The following is a 21840-nucleotide window of genomic DNA, read 5'->3' as shown; positions in this document are numbered from 1 at the left end:
GAAAATAGGGAAAAATTGGGGGGAAAAGGGGGGTAAATGGGAAAAATGATTGGGGGGATGGGGGAAAATTGGGTAAAAATAATTGGGGGGGAAATTGGGGAAAATTGTGGGGAAAATGGAGAAAAAATGGGGGAAAAATGAGGGGAAATGGGCAAAAATGGGCAAAAATGGAGAAAAAAATGGAGGAAAAATGGGAGGAAAAGGGGGGAAAATGGGCAAAAATAACTGGGGGGAAATGGGGGAAATTGCAAAAAATAATTGGGGGGAATGGGGAAAATGGGGATTTTGGGGAAAATAATTGGGGGGAGAATGGGGAAAAATAATTGGGGGGAATGGGGAAAATGGGGAAAAAATGGGGGGAAAATGGGGGAAATTTTGGGGAAAATTGGGGGGAAAATGGGGGGAAATGGGGGGAAAATGGAGGAAAAAAATGGGGTAAAAAATGGAGAAAAAATGGGGAAAAAATTGGAGAAATAGGGGAAAAATTGAAAGAAAATTGGGGGGAAATGGAGAAAAATGGAGAAAAATGAGGGAAAATGGAGAAAAAATGGAGGAAAAAATGTGGAAAATGGGGAAAATGGGGGAAAATGGAGGGGGAAAAGGGGGAAAAATGGGCAAAAATTGAGGGAAAAAGGGGAAAAATTGAGAAAAAAATGAGGAAAAAAGTGGGAAAAATGGGGAAAAAATGGAGAAAAATTGGGGAAAATTGGGGAAAAAAGGGGAAAAAATGGAGGAAAAAATGGAGGAAAAAAGGAGAAAAATTGGGGAAAAAAGGGGATAAAATGGAGAAAAATAGAGGAAAAAAGGAGAAAAATTGGGGGAAATTGAGGGGAAAAAACAGAGGAAGAAATGGAGGAAAAAGGGGGAAAATTTGGGCAAAAACGGAGGAAAAAAGGAGAAAAATTGGGGAAAAAAGGGGATAAAATGAGGGGGAAGCTAAAAAGGGGGCAAATTTGGGGGAAAAAAGGGGAAAAAAAGTGAATTTTCAGAGGACTCGGTGTACATGGAGCCCACCAGCGACCTGAGCGAGTACGTGCTGAACGAGAGCGGGCGCATCTTCTACGGCACCGAGGAGCAGATCGTGGAGCGCGCCTGGAACTACGGCCAGGTGAGCAAAAATGGCCCAAAAGAGCCCGAAATTACCCCAAAATATCAGCCAAAATATCCCCCAAATATCGCCCAAATATCACCGAAATATCGCCCAAATATCACAAAAATATCCCCCAAAATTCATCAAAAATTCACCAAAATGCGCACCTGGAACTACGGCCAGGTGAGCAAAAATGGCCCAAAAGAGCCCGAAATTACCCCAAAATATCAGCCAAAATATCCCCCAAATATCGCCAAAATATCACCGAAATATCACAAAAATATCACAAAAATATCCCCCAAAATTCATCAAAAATTCACCAAAATGCGCGCCTGGAACTACGGCCAGGTGAGGGGAAATGGCCTCAAAATATCCCAAAATATCCCCAAAATATCAGCCAAAATATCACCAAAAATTCACCAAAATATCACCAAAATATCATAAAAATATCACCAAAAATTCACTAAAAAAATCCCCAAAATGCGCGCCTGGAACTACGGCCAGGTGAGCAAAAATGGCCCAAAAGAGCCCGAAATTACCCCAAAATATCCCTGAAATATCAGCCAAAATATCCCCGAAATATCCCAGAAATATCACAGAAATATCCCTGAAATATCATAAAAATACCACCAAAATATCACCAAAATATCCCAAAAATATTCCCCAAAATATCACCGAAATATCACCGAAATATCACAGAAATATCCCAAAAATATCACAAAAATATCCCCAAAATAGCACCAAAAATATCACCAAAATATCACCAAAAATATCACCAAAAATATCACCAAAAATTCACTAAAAAAATCCCCAAAATGCGCGCCTGGAACTACGGCCAGGTGAGGGGAAATGGCCCAAAAGAGCCCGAAATATCCCCAAAATATCAGCCAAAATATCCCCCAAATATCGCCCAAATATCACTGAAATATCACCAAAATATCACAAAAATATCCCCCAAAATTCATCAAAAATTCACCAAAATGCGCGCCTGGAACTACGGCCAGGTGAGGGGAAATGGCCTCAAAATATCCCAAAATAGCCCCAAAATATCAGCCAAAATATCACCAAAAATTCACCAAAATATCACCAAAATATCATAAAAATATCACCAAAAATTCACTAAAAAAATCCCCAAAATGCGCGCCTGGAACTACGGCCAGGTGAGCAAAAATGGCCCAAAAGAGCCCGAAATTACCCCAAAATATCCCTGAAATATCAGCCAAAATATCCCCGAAATATCACAGAAATATCCCTGAAATATCCCTGAAATATCATAAAAATATCACCAAAATATCACCGAGATATCACAGAAATATCCCAAAAATATCACCAAAAATATCAGAAAAATGTCCCCAAAATATCACCGAAATATCACAAAAATATCAGAAAAATATCACCAGAATATCACCAAAATATCAGAAAAATATCCCAAAAATATCACCAAAATATCACAAAAATGTCCCAAAAATATCACCAAAATATCCCAAAAATGTCTCAAAAATATCACCAAAATATCACAAAAATATCACTGAAATATCACAAAAATATCAGAAAAATATCACCAGAATATCACCAAAATATCAGAAAAATGTCACAAAAATGTCACAAAAATATCACCAAAATATCCCAAAAATATCCCAAAAATATCAGAAAAATGTCCCCAAAATATCACCGAAATATCACAGAAATATCCCGAAATATCACCAAAAATTCCCCAAAATATCACAAAAATATCCCAAAATGAGCCCCCAAAATTCACAAAATATCCCCTAAAAAATCCCCCAAAATCACCAAAAAATCCCCTTGAAAATTCCCCAAAATTCACTAAAAAATCCTAAAAAAATTTCCCCAAAATACCCCCAAAACGTCCCCCAAAATTCACCCAAATATCCCCAAAATATCCCCCAAAATTCACCAAAAAATCAGCAAAAAATCCCCGAAAAATCCAAAATATCAGCCCAAAATATTCCCCAAAAATGCAAAATATCAGCCCAAAAAAATACCCCAAATACGCCCAAAATTCACCAAAAAATCCCCAAAAAACCCAAAATATCAGCAAAAAAAAAAGCCCAAAAAATCAGCCCAAAATCCCCCAAATCCACCCAAAAAAATCCCCCAAAAATAAAAATAATCGGCCAAAAAAATCCCCAAAAAATCCCAAAAAATTCAGAAAAAATCCAAAATACCGGCCAAAAAAATCCCCAAAATTTCCCAAAAATTCCAAAAATTGCCAAAAATTCCCCAAAAATTCCTAAAATTTAAAAAAATCCCCCAAAATTCCCAAACATTCCCGAAAATTGCCAAAAATTAGCCCAAAAATCCTAAAAATTCCCCAAAAAACCCCAAAATTCTCCAAAAATTCTAAAAATTGCCAAAAAAATCCCCGAAATTCCCCAAGAATTCCCAAAAAAATCTCCCCAAAAATTCTCCCAAAAAATTCTCCCAAAATTTCCAAAAATTCCCCCAAAATTTAAAATAAACCCCAAAAAAATCCCCCAAATTCCCCAAAAATTCTTCCAAAAAATCCCCAAATTTTCCCCAAAATTCCCCAAAATTTCCCCAAAACTCCCAAATTTCCACCCAAAATCCCCAATTTTTGGGGGGATTTCTTGGGGAATTTTTGAAAATTTTGGGGAATTTTGGGAATTTTGGGAATTTCCTCAAAATTTAAGATCCAAAATTTGGTGAAAATCCCAAAATTCCCCATCATGAGCCGCCATTTTGGTGCCATTTTTGGGGGATTTTGGCCAAATTTTGCCTATTTTTAATCCAATTTTTTTGGGGAATTTTTGAGGAATTTTGGGGGAATTTTGGCTAATTTTGGGAATTTCAGAATTTCCCTAAAATTTAAGATTCAAAATTTTGTGAAAACCCCCAAAAATCCCTGTTGGAGCCGCCATTTTGGTGCCCTTTTTTTGGGGATTTTGGTCAAATTTTCCCAAATTTTGGTCAAACTTTCGGGGAATTTTTTGAGGAATTTTTGGGGAATTTTTTTGGCAATTTGGGAATTTTGGGAATTTTGGGAATTTCCTCAAAATTTAATATCCCAAATTTGGTTAAAACCCCCAAAAATCCCCGTTGGGAGCCGCCATTTTGATGCCATTTTTTGCGGATTTTTGCCCAAATTTTGGCCATTTTTGATCCAATTTTTTGGGGAATTTTTGAGGAATTTTGAGGGAATTTTGGGAATTTTGAAATTCCCCAAAATTTAAAATCCAAAATTTAGTGAAAACCCCCAAAAATCCCCGCATCGGGCGCCGCCATTTCGCTGGGCTTCGCCGCCATTTTGAGCCGTTTCCCGCCGGATTTTTTCCGTTTTTTTTCGGGGGAAATCGCCCAAAATCCCCAAAAATCCCCAAAAATCCCCAAAAATGACCCAAAATGTCCCAAAATATCCCAAATTTCAGTTTGAGCCGGGCGTGCTGGACGCCTGCCTGTTCATCCTGGACCGCCGGGGGATGCCCCACAGCGCCCGCGGCGACCCCATCATGGTGGCGCGCGTCGTCTCCGCCATGGTGAGCGCGGATTTTGGGGGGAAATCCGGGGATTTTGGGAAAATTGGGAAATTTGGGGATTTTGGGGGAAAATTTGGGGGGTTTTGGGGGGATTTCTGGGGGTTTTTGGGGGAAGTATTGGGGATTTTTGGGGGAAATTGGTGAATTTTTGGGGAGAATTTGGGGGAAATTTTGGGGATTTTGGGGGGAAATTTTTGGGGGAAATTTTGGGGGATTTGGGGGAAAAATTGGGGGGATTTTTGGGGAATTTTGGGGGAAAATTGGGAATTTTGGGGAAAATTTGGGAGGATTTGGGGGAATTTCTGGGGGGTTTTGGGGGAAATATTTGGGATTTTTGGGGGAAATTTTGCGGATTTTGGGGGGAAATTTGGGGATTTTGGAGGAAAATTTGGGGGAAATTTTGGGGAAAATTTGGGGGATTTTTGGGGTTTTGGGGGGAATTTCTGGGGGGTTTTGGGGGGAAAAGCAGGAAATTTGGGGGAAATATTTGGGATTTTTGGGGAAATTTGCAGATTTTGGAGAAAATTTGGGGAAAATTTGGGAATATTTGGGGAGAATGTGGGGAAAATTTGGGAGGAATTCTGGGGAAAATTTGGAAAATTTGGGAAAATTTGGGAGGAATTTTGGGGATTTGGGGGGAAATTTGGGAATTTTGGAGAAAATTTGGGAGTTTTGGGGAATTTTGGGGAAAATTTGGGAAAATTTGTGGAAATTTGAGGATTTGGGGAAATTTGGGGAATTTTGGGAGTAATTTTGGGGAAATTTGGGGGGAATTTGGGAATTTTGGAGGGAAATTTGTGAATTTTTTGGAACATTTGGGGGCAATTTTGGGAATTTTGGGGAAATTTGGGAGTTTTGGGGGATTTGGGGAAAAATGTGGGGAAAATTGGGGAATTTTGGGGAGAAATTGGGGGATTTTGGGGGATTTTGGTGGGAATTTGGGGATTTGGGGGAAAATTTGGGGAATTTTGGGGGAAATTTGTGGAAGTTTTGGGGTTTTTTGGGATTTTTTGGGGAATTTTGGGGGAATTTTGGGATTTTCATAATTTTGACTTTTTTCCAAGAATATTTTCAGGAATTTTGGCATTTTTTGGATGGAATTTTGCTGGGAATTTTCGGCCATTTTGAGACGCAACTTTCGCTATTTTGAGGTGGAATTTTCCCAATTTTGGGCAAAAATTTTGGGATTTTTTTGGGAATTTTTGGGGGAATTTTTGGGGGAATTCGGAGATTTTTATATTTTTGACTTTTTCCCAAGAATATTTTCAGGAATTTTGGCATTTTTTTGATGGAATTTTGCTGGGAATTTTCGGCCATTTTGAGACGCAACATCCGCCATTTTGAGGTGGAATTTTCCCAATTTTGGGCAAATTTTTCATGAATTTTCAGGATTTTTTGGGGATTTTCATAATTTTGACTTTTTCCCAAGAATATTTTCAGGAATTTTGGCATCTTTAGGCTGGAATTTGCTGGGAATTTTCGGCCATTTTGAGATGCAACATCCTCCATTTTAAGGTGGAATTTTCCCAATTTTGACCCAAATTTTTCTGGAATTTTTGGGGTTTTTTCAGGGAATTTTGGATATTTTGGGGATTTTCATAATTTTGACCTTTTCCCAAGAATATTTTCAGGAATTTTGGCATCTTTGGGACGGATTTTTGCTGGGAATTTTCGGCCATTTTGCGACGCAACTTCCGCCACTTTGAGGCGGAATCTTCCCAATTTTTGAGCCAAAATTCTGGGGATTTTTGCCCCAAATTTTTCAGGAATTTCGGGGATTTTGGCGAATTCCCGGATTTCACCATTCCCCGTGAATATTTTCCAACATTTTACCACCTTTTTACCCCGAGCGTTTCCCTCATTTCCAACCGTAACTTCGCCGTTTCCCGCCCGATCCGCTTGAAAATTTCGGTGTTTTTTGCCCCAAAATTCCCGTTTTTCGCCCCAAAATTCCCGTTTTTCGCCCCAAAATTCCCATTTTTTTTTTCCAGGTGAATTCCCTGGATGACAGCGGCGTGCTGGTGGGGAACTGGACCGGGGATTACTCGCAGGGCACCAACCCCTCGGCCTGGGCCGGCTCCGTGGCCATCCTGCGCGCCTTCCACGGCACCGGCAACCCCGTGCGCTACGGCCAGTGCTGGGTCTTCGCCGGCGTGGTCACCACTGGTTTGTACTGGTTTATACTGGTTTGTACTGGGAGGGGGAGAGGGCGAAAAAACGGGGAGAAACGGTGAAAAAACGGTGAAAAACGGGCGAAAAATGGGGAAAATAGGGGGAAATAAAGGGTTAAAAATGGGGTAAAAGGGGGATTGGGGTTACTGGTTTGGACTGGTTTATACTGGTTTATACTGGTTTATACTGGTCCATACTGGTCCATACTGGTCCATACTGGTCCATACTGGTCCATACTGGTTTATACTGGTCCATACTGGTCCATACTGGTCCATACTGGTCCATACTGGTCCATACTGGTCTATACTGGTTTATACTGGTCCATACTGGTTTATACTGGTTTATACTGGTCCATACTGGTCCATACTGGTTTATACTGGTTTATACTGGTCCATACTGGTCCATACTGGTTTATACCGGTCCATACTGGTTTATACTGGTTTATACTGGTCCATACTGGTCCATACTGGTTTATACTGGTCCATACTGGTCCATATTGGTCCATACTGGTCCATACTGGTCCATACTGGTCCATACTGGTCCATACTGGTTTATACTGGTTTATACTGGTTTATACTGGTCCATACTGGTCCATACTGGTCCATACTGGTCCATACTGGTTTATACCGGTCCATACTGGTCCATACTGGTCCATACTGGTTTATACCGGTCCATACTGGTTTATACTGGTTTATACTGGTTTATAACGGTCCATACTGGTTTATACTGGTTTATACTGGTCCATACTGGTCCGTACTGGTCCATACTGGTCCATACTGGTTTATACTGGTCTGTACTGGTCAGTACAGGTCCATACTGGTTTATACTGGTCTGTACTGGTCCATACTGGTCCATACTGGTCCATACCGGTCCATACTGGTTTATACCAGTCCATACTGGTCCATACTGGTCCATACTGGTTCATACTGGTCCGTACCGGTCCGTACTGGTCCATACTGGTCCGTACTGGTCCGTACCGGTCCATACTGGTCCATACTGGTTTATACTGGTTTATACTGGTCAGTGCTGCGCTGCCTGGGCCTGCCCACCCGCACGGTCACCAACTACAACTCGGCCCACGACACCGACACCTCGCTGACCACCGACATCTACCTGGACGAGGCCATGCGGCCGCTGGAGCGCCTCAACACCGACTCCGTCTGGTACTGGTTCTTACTGGTTTATACTGGGAGGGACTGGGAGGGGGCGGGGGGCGAAGAAACGGGGGAAAAACGGCGAAAATTGGGTAAAAATTGGGTGAAAAATGGGGGAAATAGGGGGAATAAAGGGTTAAAAATGGGGGAAATGGGGATTGGGGGTTACTGGTTTATACTGGTTTGTACTGGTTTGTACTGGTGTCATACTGGTTTATACTGGGAGGGGGCGGAGGGTGAAGAAATGGGGGAAAAATGGCGAAAATTGGGTAAAAAATGGGGAAAATGTGGGGAATAAAGGGTTAAAAATGGGGTAAGATGGGATTTGGGGTTACTGGTTTATACTGGTTTGTACTGGTTTATACTGGTTTATACTGGGAGGGACTGGGAGGGGGAAAAGTGTGAAAAAATGGGTGGAAAAAGGTGAAAATTGGGTGAAAAATGGGGAAAATAGGGGAAATAAAGGGTTAAAAATGGGGGAAATGGGGATTTGGGGTTACTGGTTTATACTGGTTTGTACTGGTTTGTACTGGTTTATACTGGGAGGGACTGGGAGGGACTGGGAGGGACTGGGAGGGGAAAAGGGTGGAAAAATTGGGGAAAAAGGTGAAAATTGGGTGAAAAATGGGGAAAATATGGGGAATAAAGGGTTAAAAATGGGTTAAAAGGGGATTTGGGGTTACTGGTTTATACTGGTTTGTACTGGTTTATACTGGTTTATACTGGGAGGGACTGGGAGGGGATTTTGGGGCATTTTGAGGCGCTGAAAGGCTCAAAAAACGGGGGGAAATCGGGAAAAATTGATGGTTTTCACTGGTCCATACTGGTTTGTACTGGTCCATACTGGTTTGTACTGGTTTATACTGGTTTGTACTGGTTTGTACTGGTTTATACTGGTTTGTACTGGTTTGGACTGGTGCAGGAACTTCCACGTGTGGAACGACTGCTGGATGAAGCGGCCGGACCTGCCCGAGGGCTACGACGGGTGGCAGGTGGTGGACGCCACCCCCCAGGAGACCAGCAGCGGTACTGGTTTATACTGGTTTATACTGGTTTATACTGGTTTATACTGGGAGGGACTGGGAGGGGACTGGGAGGGGGGAAATGGGGAAAAAACGGGGGGGAAAGGGTTAAAAATGGGGGGAAAATGGGGAAAAAAGGGTTAAAAATGGGGATGATGGGGTTACTGGTTTATACTGGTTTGTACTGGTTTGTACTGGGAGGGGACTGGGATGAACTGGGAGGGACTGGGAGGGGATTAAAGGGTTAAAAAGGGGGAAAATGGGAAAAAATGGGGAAAATGGGGATTTTTTATACTGGTTTGTACTGGTTTATACTGGTCCTTACTGGTTTATACTGGTTTATACTGGTCCTTACTGGTCCTTACTGGTCCGTACTGGTCCATACTGGTTTATACTGGTCCAGACCAGTCCCTACTGGTTTATACTGGTTTATACTGGTTTATACTGGTTTATACTGGTCCATATTGGTCCATACTGGTCCATACTGGTCCATATTGGTCCATACTGGTCCATACTGGTCTATACTGGTCCATACTGGTTTATACTGGTTTATACTGGTTTATACTGGTCCATACTGGTCCATACTGGTCCATACTGGTCCATACTGGTCCATACTGGTTTATACTGGTCCGTACTGGTTTATACTGGTTTATACTGGTTTATACTGGTCCATACTGGTCCTTACTGGTCCTTACTGGTTTATACTGGTCCATACTGGTCCATACTGGTCCATACTGGTTTATTCTGGTTTTTACTGGTCCATACTGGTCCTTACTGGTCCTTACTGGTTTATACTGGTTTATACTGGTCCAGGCCTGTTCTGCTGCGGGCCCTGCTCCGTCAAGGCCGTCAAGAACGGCGACGTCTTCCTCAAGTACGACACGCCCTTCGTCTTCGCCGAGGTCATTATGCAAATGAGCGCCTAATGAGCCCCTAATTACCCTCCTCCGCCTCCCGGGGGGAGGGGGGGGTGAAAAGGGGCGGGGTTAATTATGCAAATGAGGCGGTTCATTATGGAAATGAGGGGGGGAGGATGAGGAGTTCTGCTGGCGGGGGGGTGGGTAGGGGCTGGGTATGCAAATGAGGGGTTGATTAATTATGCAAATGAGCTGTTGATGAGGGGGAGTGGAGGTGTGGCGAATGGTTAAAAGGGGGCGAAAGAATTATGCAAATGAGATGTTTAATTATGCAAATAAGCCGGTGAGCAATGGTGGCCCACTACTTGATTGCGGTTTTGGGGCGTGGCTTTATTATGCAAATGAGCGGCTAATTAGGACAATTAATATCTCTACTAATGACATGATGGGGTGATGATTAACTATGCAAATGAGGCGGTTAATTACAGAAATTATCACCCCAGCTATGGCAGTCTGCTGGCAGCTGGCGTGGACTAATTATGCAAATGAGGGCTTGCTTATGCTAATGAATAGGTGTAATTAACAGTGTTCCTGAGGGGTATAATTAATTATGCAAATGAGGTCGTTAATTAAGGAAAGGAGAAGATCAGCAATAGCAGCACACTGGCGGCTTGCGGTGGTGGGTGTGGCATAATTATGCAAATCATGCCTTAATTATGCTAATTAGGACATTTAAGTAATGCTGCTGATGGGGTGATCATTTATTATGCAAATGAGACCTTTCAGGGGCACGCATTAATTACACAAAGCAGGGTTAATTACCCTAAGAATTAACCACAATTAACAATGCTGCTTAGAGGGATAGTTAGGGCTACTAACGACCTAATTAATTATGCAAATGAGCCGATTAACTATGCGAGCGAACAGCCACAAGGTGAATTGTCAGTGGTGGGCATGTCCTAATTACACAAACCGGGTTAATTACCTTAATGACAAACCACAATTAACCATGCTGCTACGGGGGGATATTAGCAATACTAATAACCTAATTAACTATGCAAATGAGCCAGTTAATTATGCAGGCGAACAGCCACAAGGTGCGCTGTCAGTCGCGGTGGGCACACACTAATTACATGAACCGGGGTTAATTACCCTAATGACGAACCACAATTAACCATGCTGCTAAGAGGGATTGTTAAGGACGGCACTAACCTAATTAATTATGCAAATCAGCTGATTAATGATGCAGGCGAGAAACTACAAGGTGCCCTAACAGCACCAGGGGCATGGACTAATTACACGAACCGGGGTTAATTACCTTAATGACAAACCACAATTAACCATGCTGCTAAGAGGGATTGTTAAGGACGGCACTAACTTAATTAATTATGCAAATGAGCTGATTAACTATGCAGGCGAGCAACAACAAGGTGCCCTAGCAGCATCAGGAGCATGGACTAATTACACGAACCAGGGTTAATTACCTTAATGATGAACAACAATTAACCATGCTGCTATGGGGGATAGTTAGGGCAAGTAACGACCTAATTAATTATGCAAATGAGCTGATTAATGATGCAGGCGAGCAACTACAAGGTGCCCTAGCAGCACCAGGGGCATGGACTAATTACACGAACCGGGGTTAATTACCTTAATGACAAACCACAATTAACCATGCTGCTAAGAGGGATTGTTAAGGACGGCACTAACTTAATTAATTATGCAAATGAGCTGATTAACTATGCAGGCGAGCAACAACAAGGTGCCCTAGCAGCACCAGGAGCATGGACTAATTACACGAACCAGGGTTAATTACCTTAATGATGAACAACAATTAACCATGCTGCTATGGGGGATAGTTAGGGCTACTAACGACCTAATTAATTATGCAAATGAGCCGATTAATGATGTGAACACAGAGAGAAAAAGTGAACAGGCAGTCGCCATGTGCACGCCCTAATTACCCAAACCGGCGTTAATTACCCTAACGCCAAACCGCCATCAACCGTAGCAATAAGAGGGACGATTGGGGATAGGGGAGGGGTAATTAATTATGCAAATGAGATGCTAATTGCGCAGGTGAACAGCGACAAGGTGTACTGGCAGCGGCAGCCGCACGGCGGCTTCGCCGTGGTGCACGTGGAGGAGAACGCCATCGGCCGCAGGATCAGCACGGTGGGCGCGCGGTCAGCGGCCAGAGTGGACATCACTGACCAGTACAAGTACCCCGAGGGTCAGTGAGTGACCATGAGTGACCACTGAGTGACCACTGACCAATGAGTGACCACTGAGTGACCACTGAGTGACCACTGACCAATGAGTGACCACTGAGTGACCACTGACCAATGAGTGACCAATGAGTGACCACTGAGTGACCGCAGGATCAGCACGGTGGGCGCGCGGTCAGCGGCCAGAGTGGACATCACTGACCAGTACAAGTACCCCGAGGGTCAGTGAGTGACCACGAGTGACCACTGAGTGACCACTGACCAATGAGTGACCAATGAGTGACCACTGACCAATGAGTGACCATAGAGTGACCACTGACCACTGAGTGACCACTGAGTGACCACTGACCAATGAGTGACCACTGAGTGACCACTGACCAATGAGTGACCACTGACCAATGAGTGACCATAGAGTGACCACTGAGTGACCAATGACCCAACCCTTGACCAATTGCCCAACCATTGACCAATGACCCAACCAATGACCAACCCATGACCCAATGACCCAACCTTTGACCCCTTGACCAATGACCCAACCAATGACCAATGACCCAACCCTTGACCAATGACCCAACCGATGACCCAACCCTTGACCAATGACCCAACCCATGACCCCTTAACCCAACCCTTGACCCCTTGACCCAACCCTTGACCAATGACCAAACCCTTGACCCCTTAACCCAACCCTTGACCCCTTGACCCAACCCTTGACCAATGACCCAACCGATGACCCAACCCTTGACCAATGACCAAACCCTTGACCCCTTAACCCAACCCTTGACCCCTTGACCCAACCCTTGACCAATGACCCAACCGATGACCCAACCCTTGACCAATGACCCAACCCTTGACCCCTTAACCCAACCCTTGACCCCTTGACCCAACCCTTGACCAATGACCCAACCGATGACCCAACCAATGACCAATGACCCAACCCTTGACCAATGACCCAACCCATGACCCCTTGACCCAACCCTTGACCCAATGACCCAACCCTTGACCCAATGACCCAACCCATGACCCAATGACCCAACCCATGACCCAATGACCCAACCCTTGACCAATGACCCAACCCCTGACCCAATGACCCAACCCTTGACCCAATGACCCAACCCTTGACCCAATGACCCAACCCTTGACCCAATGACCCAACCCATGACCAATGACCCAACCCATGACCAATGACCTAACCCCTGACCCAATGACCCAACCCATGACCCAATGACCCAACCCTTGACCAATGACCCAACCCTTGACCAATGACCTAACCCCTGACCCAATGACCCAACCCCTGACCCAATGACCCAACCCTTGACCCAATGACCCAACCCATGACCCAATGACCCAACCCTTGACCAATGACCCAACCCCTGACCCAATGACCCAACCCTTGACCCAATGACCCATCTGATGACCCAACCCACGACCCCTTGACCCCACCGCTGACCCCACCCTTGCCCACCGCCAGGCTCGGAGGAGGAGCGCCGCGCCGTCTCGGCCGCCACGGCGCACGGCTCGCGGCCGCGCCGCCAGGGCCCGGCGTCGTCCGGCGACGTGACGCTGAGCGTCGGCGCCGGGCCGGCCGTGGCCGGCGCCGAGCTGGAGCTGTGGGCCGCGCTGGCCAACGGCGCCGCCGAGCCCCGCACGCTGCGGCTGCGCTTCTCCCTCTGCGCCGTCCGCTACACCGGCGTGGCCGGCGCCGCCTTCCGGCAGGAGCAGCACCGCCGGACGTTGCCGCCGGGCCAGGGTTCGGACTGGTTTCGTACTGGTTTCTACTGGTTTCTACTGGTTTATACTGGTTTGGGGTTTTGGGGAGGTTTGGGGGTCAGCCAATGGGTGGAAAGTGGGTTCGGAAAGGGTTAAATGAGGGTTTGGGGTTACTGGTTTGTACTGGTTTGTACTGGTTTATACTGGTTTATACTGGTTTATACTGGTTTATACTGGTTTATACTGGTTTATACCGGTTTATACTGGTTTATACACCGGTTTATACTGGTTTATAATGGTTGATACTGGTTTATACCGGTTTATACTGGTTTATAATGCTTTATACCAGTTTATATTGGTTTATATTGGTTCATACTGGTTTTTACTGGTTTAGATTGATTTATACTGGGTTTTACTGGTTTATACTGGTCCATACTGGTCCATACCGGTTTATACTGGTTTGAAACTGGTTTATACTGGTTTATACTGGTTTATGCCGGTTTATACTGGTTTATACTGGTTTATACTGGTTTATACCAGTTTATACTGGTTTTATACTGGCTTATACTGGTTTGGTACTGGTGTCCCCAATGTCCCCTGAGGTTTCCCTTGGGATGTCCCCAATGTACCTCCCATGGTGTCCCTTGGGGGTGTCCCCATTGTCCCCCAGGATTGTCCCATTGTCCCCGGGGTTGTCCCAATGTCCTCCTGGGGTTGTCCCATTGTCCCCCATGGGTGTCCCCGGTGTCCCCCATGGGTGTCCCCGATGTCCCCCCATGGGTGTCCCATTGTCCCCCATGGGTGTCCCATTGTCCCCCATGGGTGCTCCCATTGTCCCCCGTGGGTGTCCCTGCTGTCCCCAGGGTTGTCCCTGATGTCCCCCATTGTCCCCCCGGGTTGTCCCATTGTCCCCGGGGTTGTCCCCATTGTCCCCCATGGGTGTCCCCGATGTCCCCCAAATGTCCCCCGTGGTTGTCCCATTGTCCCCTGGGGTTGTCCCAATGTCCCCCAGGGTTGTCCCATTGTCCCCCATGGGTGTCCCTGCTGTCCCCAGGGTTGTCCCCATTGTCCCCGGGGTTGTCCCAATGTCCCCTGGGGTTGTCCCAATGTCCCCCATGGGTGTCCCCGCTGTCCCCCATGGGTGTCCCCGCTGTCCCCCATGGGTGTCCCCGCTGTCCCCATGGTCGTCCCCATTGTCCCCCATGGGTGTCCCCAATGTCCCCCAAATGTTCCCTGGGGTTGTCCCATTGTCCCCTGGGGTTGTCCCAATGTCCCCCATGGGTGTCCTCGATGTCCCCCAGGGTTGTCCCAATGTCCTCCGAGGTTGTCCCAATGTCCCCCATGGGTGTCCCCAATGTCCCCCAAATGTCCCCCGGGGTTGTCCCAATGTCCCCCATGGGTGTCCCGTTGTCCCCCATGGGTGTCCCCAATGTCCCCCATGGATTTCCGAATGTCCCCCAGGGTTGTCCCAATGTTCCCTGTGGTTGTCCCATTGTCCCCCGAGGTTGTCCCAATGTCCCCCATGGGTGTCCTCGATGTCCTCCATGGGTTTCCCAATGTCCCCGGGGTTGTCCCAATGTCCCCCATGGGTGTCCCCGCTGTCCCCATGGTTGTCCCCATTGTCCCCCATGGGTGTCCCCAATGTCCCCCAAATGTTCCCTGGGGTTGTCCCATTGTCCCCTGGGGTTGTCCCAATGTCCCCCATGGGTGTCCCCGATGTCCCCCAAATGTCCTCCCGGGTTGTCCCAATGTCCCCCATGGGTGTCCCATTGTCCCCCACGGGTGTCCCCGGTGTCCCCCGTGGGTGTCCCTGCTGTCCCCAGGGTTGTCCCTGATGTCCCCCATTGTCCCCCCGGGTTGTCCCATTGTCCCCGGGGTTGTCCCCATTGTCCCCTGGGGTTGTCCCAATGTCCCCCAGGGTTGTCCCATTGTCCCCCATGGGTGTCCCTGCTGTCCCCAGGGTTGTCCCCATTGTCCCCTGGGGTTGTCCCAATGTCCCCCATGGGTGTCCCCGTTGTCCCCCATGGGTGTCCCCATTGTCCCCAGGGTTGTCCCCATTGTCCCTAGGGTTGTCCCAATGTCCCCTGGGGTTGTCCCAATGTCCCCCATGGGTATCCCCGCTGTCCCCCACGGGTGTCCCCGCTGTCCCCCATGGGTGTCCCAATGTCCCCCATGGGTGTCCCATTGTCCCCCATGGGTGTCCCATTGTCCCCCATGGGTGTCCCCGCTGTCCCCCATGGGTGTCCCCACTGTCCCCCATGGGTGTCCCATTGTCCCCCATGGGTGTCCCAATGTCCCCCATGGGTGTCCCCATTGTCCCCCATGGGTGTCCCAATGTCCCCCATGGGTGTCCCCATTGTCCCCCATGGGTGTCCCAATGTCCCCCATGGGTGTCCCCATTGTCCCCCATGGGTGTCCCCGTTGTCCCCCGTGGGTGTCCCATTGTCCCCCATGGGTGTCCCCGCTGTCCCCACGGGTGTCCCCGCTGTCCCCCATGGTGTCCCCGCTGTCCCCCATGGGTGTCCCCGCTGTCCCCCATGGGTGTCCCCGCTTTCCCCCATGGTGTCCCCGCTGTCCCCATGGGTATCCCCGCTGTCCCCCATGGGTGTCCCATTGTCCCCCATGGGTGTCCCCGCTTTCCCCCATGGTGTCCCCGCTGTCCCCATGGGTATCCCCGCTGTCCCCACGGGTGTCCCCGCTGTCCCCCAATGTCCGGGGGTTGTCCCGGTGTCCCGGCAGAGGAGACGGTGAGGATGACGGTGCCGTACGCCGAGTACGGGCCGCAGGTGGGCGAGCAGGACGCGCTGAAGCTGACGGTGGCGGTGGCCGTGCAGGAGAGCGGCCGCGTGGTGGCCAAGGAGCTGCTGGTGCGGCTGCAGGCGCCCGAGCTCAGCCTGACGGTAAAAAAATCCCGGAAAAATCCCGGAAAAATCCCGGAAAAATCCCGGAAAAATCCCGGAAAAATCCCGGAAAAACCCCGGAAAAATCCCGGAAAAATCCCGGAAAAATCCCGGAAAAATCAGGGAAAAATCAGGGAAAAATCAGGGAAAAATCAGGGAAAAATCAGGGAAAAATCAACAAAAAATGAAAAAAAAAAAATCAACAAAAATCTCAAAAATATCCCCAAAAAAATCACAGAAAAATCAACAAAAATTACCGAAAAAATCACCAAAAAATCCCGGAAAAATCACGGAAAAATCAACAAAAATCAACAAAAATCACGGAAAAAATCAACAAAAATCTCAAAAAAAATTCCAAAAAAATTCCCAAAAAAATCCAAAAAAATCCCAAAAAAATCACGGAAAAATCCCGGAAAAATCACCGAAAAATCAACAAAAATCACTGAAAAAATCACCAAAAAATCCCGAAAAATCACGGAAAATTCAGGGAAAAATAAGGGAAAAATCAGGGAAAAACCACCGAAAAATCAGGGAAAAATCACTGAAAAATCAGGGAAAAATCACCGAAAAATCAACAAAAATCACGGAAAAAATCAACAAAAAATGAAAAAAAAAATCCAAAAAAATTCCCCAAAAAATCAAAAAAAATCACAAAAAAATCACGGAAAAATAAACAAAAGTCACTGAAAAAATCACCAAAAAATCCCGGAAAAATCACGGAAAAATCCGGAAAAAATCACCGGAAAATCAACAAAAATCACGGAAAAAATCAACAAAAATCTCAAAAAAAATTCCAAAAAAAATCAACAAAAATCACTGAAAAAATCACCAAAAATCCCAAAACAATCCCCCAAAAAATCACCAAAAATCCACCAAAAATCCCCAAAAAAATCACCAAAAAATCACAAAAAAAATCAACAAAAATAAAAAAAAATCCCGAAAAAATCACGGAAAAATCAGGTAAAAATCCCCAAAAAATCAACAAAAATCACAGAAAAAAAAAATCAACAAAAATCTCAAATATATCCCAAAACAAAATCACGGAAAAAATCAACAAAAAATGAAAAAAAAAATCAACAAAAATCTCAAAAATATCCCCCAAAAAAATCACGGAAAAAATCAACAAAAGTCTCAAAAAAATCAACAAAAATCCAAAAAAAATCCCCAAAAAAAATCACCAAAAATCCCCCAAAAATCCCAAAAAAAATCACCAAAAAAATCACCAAAAAAACACCAAAAATCCAAAAAAATTCCCCAAAAAATCACGGAAAAATCACCAAAAAATCAACAAAAATCACGGAAAAAATCAACAAAAATCTCAAAAAAAATTCCAAAAAAATTCCCAAAAAAATCCAAAAAAATCCCAAAAAAATCACGGAAAAATCAACAAAAATCTCAAAAAAAAATCCAAAAAAATATCAACAAAAATCCCCAAAAAATCAACAAAAATTTCAAAAATATCCCCAAAAAAATCACGGAAAAAATCAACAAAAATCTCAAAAAAATATCAACAAAAATCCCCAAAAAATCAACAAAAATTTCAAAAATATCCCCAAAAAAATCACGGAAAAAATCAACAAAAATCACAGAAAAAACCACCAAAAAATCCCGGAAAAATCACGGAAAAAATCAACAAAAATCTCAAAAAAAATCCAAAAAATATCAACAATAATCCCCAAAAAATCAACAAAAATCACCGAAAAAATCCCCAAAAAAATCATGGAAATAATCAACAAAAAATGAAAAAAAAAAATCCAAAAAAACCCCAAAAAAATCACGGAAAAAATCAACAAAAATCACCAAAAATCTCGAAAAAATCCCCAAAAAATCACCAAAAATCCCGAAAAAATCCCCCCAAAAAATAACGGAAATAATCAACAGAAATCGCAAAAAAAAATCCAAAAAAATATCAACAAAAATCCCAAAAAAATCACCAAAAATCTCAAAAATATCCCAAAAAAAATCACGGAAAAAATCAACAAAAATCCAAAAAATATCTACAAAAATCCCAAAAAAATCAACAAAAATCACCGAAAAAATCACCAAAAAATCTCAAAAATATAAAAAATCACCCAAAAAATCACCCAAAAAATCACAGAAAAAATCACCGAAAAAATCAACAAAAATCCCATAAAAAAATCCCAAAAAAATCACCGAAAAAATTACCAAAAAAATCACCAAAAATCCCAAAAAAATCCCCAAAAAATCACCAAAAATCCCGAAAAACTCCCCAAAAAAATCACGGAAAAAATCAACGAAAATCACCGAAAAAATCACCAATAAATAAAAAATAATCACCAAAAATCCCAAAAAAATCACGGAAAATATTCCAAAAAAATCCCAAAAAAATCACCAAAAATCCCGAAAAAATCACGGAAAAAATAAACAAAAATCACCGAAAAAATCACCAAAAATCCCAAAACAATCCCAAAAAAATCACCAAAAAGCCCGAAAAAATCCTCCCAAAAAATCACGGAAAAATCACAGAAAAATTACCAAAAAATCATGGAAAAAATCTCGAAAAAATCAACAAAAAATAAAAAAAAACAATCACCAAAAAATAAAAAAAATCCTAAAAAAATCTTAAAAAAATCAACAAAAAATCACCGAAAAAATCAACAAAAAAATCACCAAAAAAATCCCCAAAAAATCAACAAAAATCCCCAAAAAAATCACCCGAAAAAATCAACAAAAATCCCAAAAAATCCCCAAAAATTCCCCCAAAAATCACCAAAAATGCCAAAAAATCCAAAAAAAATCAACAAAAAAAATCACAAAAAAATCCCCAAAAATCACCAAAAATCACCAAAAAAATCCCCAAAAAATCCCCAAAAAATCACCAAAAATCCCCAAAAAAAAATCCCAAAAAAATCACAGAAAAAATCAACAAAAAAAAAAAAATCACCAAAAAAACCCACCAATAATTCAAAAAAAATCCCCCAAAAAATCCCAAAAAAATCACCCAAAAAAATCACCAAAAATCCCAAAAAAAATCCCAAAAAAATCACCGAAAAAATCCCCAAAAATTCCCCAAAAAATCACCAAAAATTCCCCAAAAAATCACCAAAAATCCCCAAAAATTCCACACAAATCACGAAAAAATCCCAAAGAAATCCCAAAAAGAAATCCCAAAAAAATCCCCCAAAATAAAAAAATCTCCAAAAAATACCCAAAAATCCCAAAAAATCCTCCAAAAATCCCCAAAAAATAAAAAAATCCCCCAAAAATACCAAAAAATAAAAAAATCTACAAAAAAATAAAAAAAATCCCCCAAAAATCCCAAAAAATTCCCCCCAAAAAATCCCAAAACATCCCCTAAAAATCCCAAAATGGAATCCTCAAAAAATTCCCCGAAAATCGGAATTTTGGGGTGAAAAAATGAGATTTTAGGGGATATTTTGTGGGGGAATTTTGGGGGTGAAAAATGGGATTTTTTTGGTGAAAAATGGGATTTTTGGGGGTAAAAAAATGGGATTTTGTGGCGATTTTGGGGGTCGTTTTGGGGTGAAAAATGGGATTTTTGGGGCAATTTTGTAGGGGATTATTTTTGGGGTGTAAAATGGAATTTCGGGGTGATTTTGGGGTGATTTTGGGGGAATTTTTGGGGTGATTTTGGGGGTGAAAAATGGGAATTTTTTCCCGTAAAAAATGCGATTTTTTGGTGTAAAAAATGGGATTTTTTGGCAGTAAAAAATGGGATTTTGGGGCGATTTTTGGGGGGATTTTTTGGGGGTAAAAAAGCGGAATTTGGGGGTGATTTTGGGGGAATTTTTGGGGTGATTTTGGGGTGAAAAATGGGATTTTTTTTCAGTAAAAAATGGGATTTTTTTTCAGTAAAAAATGCGATTTTTCCCCGCAAAAAATGCAATTTTTTGGGGATTTTTCGTGGTAAAAAACGGGATTTCGGGGCGATTTTGGGGGGATTTTTTTGGGGTAAAAACGCGGATTTTGGGGGAATTTTGGGGGAATTTATGGGGTGATTTTTTGGGTGAAAAATGGGAATTTTTTCCCGTAAAAAATGCGATTTTTTGGCGCAAAAAATGCGATTTTTGGGAGGATTTTTCGCGGTAAAAAACGGGATTTTGGGGCGATTTTTTTGGGGTAAAAAAGCAGAATTTGGGGGTGATTTGGGGGTGATTTTTTTGGGTGAAAAATGGGATTTTTTTGGGGTAAAAAATGCGATTTTTGGGGGGATTTTTCGCGGTAAAAAACGGGATCTGGGGGCGATTTTTTTGGGGTAAAAACGCGGAATTTGGGGGTGACTTGGGGCTGATTTTGGGGTCATTTTAGGGTCATTTTTGGGGATGATTTTGGGTTGATTTTGGGGTGATTTTGGAGGAATTTTTGGGATGATTTTGGGGTGATTTTGGGGGGATTTTGGGGTTGATTTTGGGGTGATTTTGGGGGCATTTTGGAGGAATTTATGGGATGATTTTTTGGGTGAAAAATGGGAATTTTTTCCGGTAAAAAATGCGATTTCTCGGCGCAAAAAATGCGATTTTTGGGGGGATTTTTCGCGTTAAAAAACGGGATCTGGGGGCGATTTTTTTGGGGTAAAAACGCGGAATTTGGGGGTGATTTTGGGGTGATTTTGGGGTGATTTTGGAGGAATTTTTGGGATGAATTGGGTGATTTTGGGGTGATTTGGGGGTGATTTTGGGGGAATTTTTGGGGTGATTTTGGGGTGAAAATGGGAATTTTTTGGAGTAAAAAATGGGATTTTTTTGGAGTAAAAAATGCGATTTTTCGGCGCAAAAAATGCGATTTTTGGGGGGATTTTTTGCGGTAAAAAGCCGGATTTCGGGGCGATTTTTTTGGGGTAAAAACGCGGAATTTGGGGGTGATTTTGGGCTGATTTTGGGGTGATTTTGGGGTGATTTGGGGTGATTTTGGCGCAGCTGCTGGGCCCCGCCGTGGTGGGCCGGGCCGTGGCCGTGCAGGTCGTGTTCCAGAACCCGCTGCCGGCGCCGCTGCCCGCCGCCTCGCTGCGCATGGAGGGCGCCGGCATCGCCTGCCCCAAGCCGCTGGCCCTGGGGTGAGCCCCACTGGTTTATACTGGTTTATACTGGGAGGGGAAAAATGGGGGAAAAATGGGGAAAATTGGGTGAAAATTGGGTGAAAATTGGGTGAAAAATGGGTAAGAAATGGGCGAGAAATGGGCGAGAAGTGGGTAAGAAAGGGTTAAATGGGGATTT

The 21840-nt window shown here is 44.0% G+C and overlaps 1 protein-coding gene across 2 annotated transcripts in view; it reads left to right on the top strand.

The window, feature by feature from the left end:
- Positions 1-21840, top strand: part of TGM1 (transglutaminase 1) — a 33707-nt gene that overhangs the window by 10274 nt on the left and 1593 nt on the right. Inside the window, exons 4-13 of one of the 2 annotated variants that reach the window (XM_085565700.1) lie at positions 990-1108; positions 4498-4605; positions 6597-6771; positions 7802-7940; positions 8854-8957; positions 9767-9855; positions 11890-12043; positions 13507-13785; positions 16485-16645; positions 21544-21680. In XM_085565700.1, the coding sequence (XP_085421826.1) occupies positions 990-1108; positions 4498-4605; positions 6597-6771; positions 7802-7940; positions 8854-8957; positions 9767-9855; positions 11890-12043; positions 13507-13785; positions 16485-16645; positions 21544-21680 (1465 nt within the window). Of the gene's footprint in view, positions 1-989; positions 1109-4497; positions 4606-6596; positions 6772-7801; positions 7941-8853; positions 8958-9766; positions 9856-11889; positions 12044-13506; positions 13786-16484; positions 17372-21543; positions 21681-21840 lie in introns of those variants that run through there. The other variant, XM_085565699.1, reaches the window with a different exon arrangement.

This window comes from Lonchura striata, chromosome 36, assembly GCF_050655825.1.
Source record: "Lonchura striata isolate lonStrDom1 chromosome 36, ASM5065582v1, whole genome shotgun sequence".
Classification (NCBI taxonomy): Eukaryota; Metazoa; Chordata; class Aves; order Passeriformes; family Estrildidae; genus Lonchura; species Lonchura striata.
Note: the sequence above shows the minus strand (reverse complement) of the source record. Positions and strands in the feature narration are given on the sequence as shown.